General features: G+C 39.3%; 1 protein-coding gene across 4 annotated transcripts in view; it reads right to left on the bottom strand.

Annotated features, from left to right (window-relative positions):
* Positions 1 to 5,000, bottom strand: part of LOC138030227 (fibroblast growth factor receptor 2-like) — a 31,566-nt gene that overhangs the window by 1,137 nt on the left and 25,429 nt on the right. For all 4 annotated transcript variants that reach the window (XM_068878115.1, XM_068878113.1, XM_068878114.1 and 1 more), the window contains 5 exons: positions 4,326 to 4,396; positions 3,735 to 3,775; positions 2,483 to 2,579; positions 599 to 698; positions 1 to 23 (listed from right to left, as the gene is read on the bottom strand). The exon at positions 1 to 23 is cut by the window's left edge and continues 1,137 nt beyond it. In XM_068878115.1, coding sequence (XP_068734216.1) covers positions 1 to 23; positions 599 to 698; positions 2,483 to 2,579; positions 3,735 to 3,775; positions 4,326 to 4,396 — 332 coding nt within the window. The remainder of the gene's footprint in view (positions 24 to 598; positions 699 to 2,482; positions 2,580 to 3,734; positions 3,776 to 4,325; positions 4,397 to 5,000) is intronic.

Below are 5,000 nucleotides of genomic sequence, written 5' to 3'. Positions count from 1 at the left end.
TAATTTCCAAGATCAATGGGTAGCTGAAAATTCAACACAATTCACTTAATCAATATTAACACCAGGGTCGTCAGCTCATAACTCTGTAGCGACTATGTAAGGCCACTATAACCTTATAAGGTCACCATGACCTTATAACGTCACTATGACCATGTAAGGTCACCATGACACGTTTAGAATCGAGGCAGAAATAATACCTCTTTCGTCCCATTTTAGTAAAAATGCTACTTCCTGTAAATCGTTAAGATCAATCATGGGATTACAGACCCAAACTTTAACGTTCACTATAGAAAATAAATTTTTGAGGACTAAAATATAAACTGAAGTTGCTTTGAACATTGCGGAGAGAGTTTTTCTGAATTCACTTCCCGCGACTAAATTTTTTTGCTGTAATCATACGGAACGTCAGTTGATAAGCGAGATGGAACTGAACTTAATATTAAGCACGCGATGTTTTGAGACGCGGACGGAAACCGGAAGAGAACATTTCGAATGCCAAGACAGAAGTGTCTCCCTAATGAGAACACTAGAAATGCAATATTTAAGGCTGAAAATTCATTAATACTTTGGAATTTCACCCGACAGTTATTGTCCTTACCGTCTTGGCGGTCTTGAGTCGATGCAGTGTTTTTCCTAGCTCCAAAAACGTTGGTCTTGATTCTGGGTCCGTTTGCCAGCACTGCCACATAATAGCATATCTGCAAGAGTGGAGACGGGTTTGTCAAATTAACTAGACGCTACGTAAGCCTAAACTGTGCTACCTGAAAGATTATATATTTTTATTAACAACTGAACTACGGATGTCAGATTTCCAGCATTTTCATTGGCTCGCCGTACACAGGCTATCAGTTCATATACCTGCTGTACCTAATATGGGCAAGGAACGCGTCAGCAGTAAAGCGAGCTGAAAACATTTTTGCAGCTCTGAGAAAATTGGCCGACAAAAGCCGTTTTGGACCGAAATTGTCCGAGCCAAAAATCAATACTTCAGTGGAAATTAAGAGTTGTTGATCCTGGAGTTTTTTAATAAAACAATTATTCTACTCGGGTTTGCTGTATATAAAATGATTATAGCCAACTCGGCGCTACGCGCCTCGTTGGTTATCTATCACTTCATATCCAGTGCACCCTCGTAGAGTAATTGTTAAATATACCAGAAATAACAGTGCATTGCAAAGTGTTGGATTGTTCTCCTCGATGAACTATAGTACTGTTTGTTTATTCTTAGGTGCTGCATATTAATTCAACGGTGTACACACTAGTGAGTCCGGCTTTGACGTCATTTTCTCCTTAGTCCAGCTACAGTCAACTCTCTCGTAAGTGGACGCCATCGGGAAATGGAAAAAGCGTCTGTTAGTAGAGCTGTCCGCGATCTTCCTCGTCTTCGTCACCATCATCGTCAAGATCGTCGTTTTTCACGATTGATGTTTAGAGAGGTCATCTCAGTGAATGAACAACTTATCCAGTTCCGAAGAAAGCCGGAAAAAAATCGGGGCTTGAACGAGGCTGGACCCCAGGACCGCGCGATTGCGTTTACTGCTCTACCAATTGAGTTATCAATCTTTTCGGGTGCTGAGTAAGATCTCTCTGGCTCCAGTTATTCGAAGGGTGGATAGCGCTATCCTCCGGCTGAATCACTATCCACTTGTTAACTAGATTGGTTTTGCTAGTGCGTATTCGCAGGATATTGATTTACCTGGCTCCAGTTGTTCGAAGGGTGGAGAGTGCTATCCCCTGGCTAAATCACCTTCTACTGGATAATTCAATTAGCCAATATCAAAAAAGCTCTGATGAACGGATATACACCAGCAAAACCAGTTAGCCAATATAAAAAATACCATAATACTCTTTGCTTGCCCCTCCAAAAATTAGCATAAGCATTGTTTTTATTTTCCCTTGGGACTTAGAACGGTCCCAAGAGAAACTGGAAACAATGCTTATGCAAAATGTTGGAGAGACAAGCAAAGAGTATTATGGTATTTTTGATATTGGCTAATTGGTTTTGCTGGTGTATATCCGCTGGATAGCGTTATCCACCAGGGCCTGGTTGTTCGAAAGCCGATTAACTTAATCCAGGATTAGCGTAAACTTTTGTTTCAAGTTTTAACTTTTTGGTGAAAGCTTCTTTTGCTTATTTTTGTTTTTCAAGATTGGCTTCTTCCAATGTACAGTTTTGCCGAATATCAGCGTTGAACAGCACTTGGGAGCAGAGAAATAAACTCCTTGGTTAATTTTTAATCTGGGATTAGCGTTAATCAGCTTTTGAACAACCGGGCCCAGTTGAACAAATGAGGCCTGTTGTTTTTCTTCATGTCTCCCCTACTAAATCTTTGCCTGATGTCAAATAAACTTAGTGAAAACTAACCACATCCTGAACCGTCAAGATGTGTGGGATAAAAAATAATGATGATCCGCAAATCATACTGTTTGGGAATTGTGTTACCACTTAGAAATAGTTCTGTGGCGGGAATGAAATACTCACAGTTCATCAGAGCAGAACGGCGGTTTAGGCATTCTGTAACCAACACGAAGCTGTTCGATCAAGTCATCCCTTTTCATGGCTGGGTAAGGATTAGCGCCTGAAATAAAACAAACTCCGTCCTCAGAAATTCACAATGCAGGCATCAAAACTTTCTTTGAAACCTTTATCGCCTAGAAACATTCTGCTTATTATGTACTGGAATCATCCGCAATATTTCAGAGTCATCTACTGAAGTTCCTTTCTCTTCTTTGACCGGTGTCATGCATGGCAGGTAAAGCTGGGGCACGTTTCACAGCTGGGACTTTGAGTTCTAGGACGACGGCGGCTTTGACGAAAACGTCACCTCAAAATAGAACTTTGCTCTGTGCTATTCAATCCCCTACCCGCAAATGTAAGGCGGTGTCCAGACTTAAATACCTTTAAAAATGGTTGTCTTAAAATTTTAAAGAGCAGGGCCAGCACGCGCTTAAGTTGAACCACTTCTGTTGAACCTCATAAGTTGCCGATGCAACTATTACTTTAGTAATTTTTGTAATTTTAACCTGCTTTATCAAATAAAGAATTGATTGATTGTTATGTTTATTCATAGTATTTATAGCATTTCTAGATCTTTACAATTTTCAATAGTTGTCAACTTGTGTAGTACGTTTGTAATTAGTTAGATTTTAAGTAGTTAGTTCCTTATTTAATATGACGGATGTAAAGCTACCATGTAGAAATACTGTCAATAAATCGTTTTTATTATTGTTATTATTATTATTAATATTATTATTGTTATTACTATTATTTAGCGATTGTTCTGTCTCGTTCTCATGGTATAATGTAGTATCCTAAATATAAATTGGCTAAGCGGTTGTCGTCAAAACCCCACATTTGGTGATTTCAAGATGACGATGAGGTTATACAGAGCTCGAATAGAGCACAAATATGTGTTAAGGGCCCAAGCAAAAGGCTTCGACATTTGCTTTAACATCCGTTCGATTTTGTCGAACGGTAATGTTAAAAGCGTTTGCTCCCCCCTTTCAACCGTGTTGAAACATGTTGAAACAAAGTTGAATCGATGTCGAATGAGTTTAAAAGCATTTAAAACTTTGTTTCAACAACCATTTCTTTTTCTCAAAAAAATCTAGGAGTTATGCGAAGTGCAGATACCAAATAGAATTAGGAGAAGTTTAATTCTTCCTTAAAACTAAGCACGCAAGCAGTGGAATCAAATTTCAAATTGATGGAAATGATCACACTATTTACACACCTAATGTGACAATCTCCCACAGAAGAATACCAAATGACCATCTGAAAGAAAAAGGATGAAACATTGGTGTCTGTAATGAACGTTAACTATTGGAAATCATATGAACGCGAGTATATTTTGTGATTTATCGGCCCGAGTAATGTTTTGAAAGTTCTCAAAATTGCACGAGCCGTTCTATCCCCGTGTTTCCATAGCAACTCGAGTCCGTATTGCATTCTACAAACTATTCTTACAATTGTAAATTCACCAACAAAATTTCGCGTTTCTGATGGGTCAATGACGAATGCATAAATAGGATTTAGTGTGCAAAATTGGTTATGTAGTGTAATACAAAAGTTGCTAATGAAGCAAGGCGATGGAGTGATTTGTTTTTTTGTTTTTCTTTTCAGAATACCGGTTGTATTTGAAAGACGCAGGTCTTCTCAGGGGGGAGGGGATGCCCACCCCCTGCACCCTCCCCCTAGTTCCACCCTTGCTCTCAAATTGCACTCGCCGTAATTTTGGGAACTTTCAAAACATCACTCGTGCCTATAAATCACGAAATGTACTCGAGTTGATATGAGTTCCTCTACAAATTTCAAAAATACTTACACGTCACTTAACGTTGTAGTAATGCCTTGAAATATTGATTCGATCGCCATCCAACGGAGAGGTAAATCTGCCTGTAAAGACATCGAAGGCGTTAAACAGCTGAAGTGTTAAGAAAAAAATATACAAAAGGCCACCATGGTATTCAAATTCCTACATGAGTTACCTCCGGACTATTTAGCATCGAAATTTTCTGAACGAAATACAAGCTACAATTTGAGGGAATCCGAGAACAAACTTAATGTTAGATTGCCACAAACAATTTATTTCAAAAATAGTTTTAGTTATAGTGGCGCCACACTGTGGAATCGCCTTCCTTATAAGGCTATAGGTGCGCGGAATCCCTCAGGTCGATCAAACGCGAAATCAGCATAGCTCTCTAAAGCACGGCATTCACGGAAAGCAGCTTTTTAATATAGTGTAGTCTATAGTTATAGTTGAGTAGTTTTAGTTTTGATCTTTCTGTAAATAGCTGATAAATTGCCCGTTGTTAAATAAAGTTTCATTCATTCAATGTCGAGAGGCAGTGCGGCCCAGAGGTTAGGACGCTTGCCTTGAGATCGGCAATTCCCAGGTTCAAGAATCGTTTTGACCACTGGTTGAATTGGTTCCTTGGTAGTCCCTGGTTCAACTTCTCGGCCGCACTTGTAAATAGCCAACTGGTTGGCCTTTGGCCAG

This window comes from Montipora capricornis, chromosome 13 (genome assembly GCF_036669925.1).
Source record: "Montipora capricornis isolate CH-2021 chromosome 13, ASM3666992v2, whole genome shotgun sequence".
NCBI classification, from domain to species: domain Eukaryota; kingdom Metazoa; phylum Cnidaria; class Anthozoa; order Scleractinia; family Acroporidae; genus Montipora; species Montipora capricornis.
The sequence above is the reverse complement of the archived record's forward strand: the minus strand, read 5'-3'. Positions and strand labels throughout refer to the sequence as shown.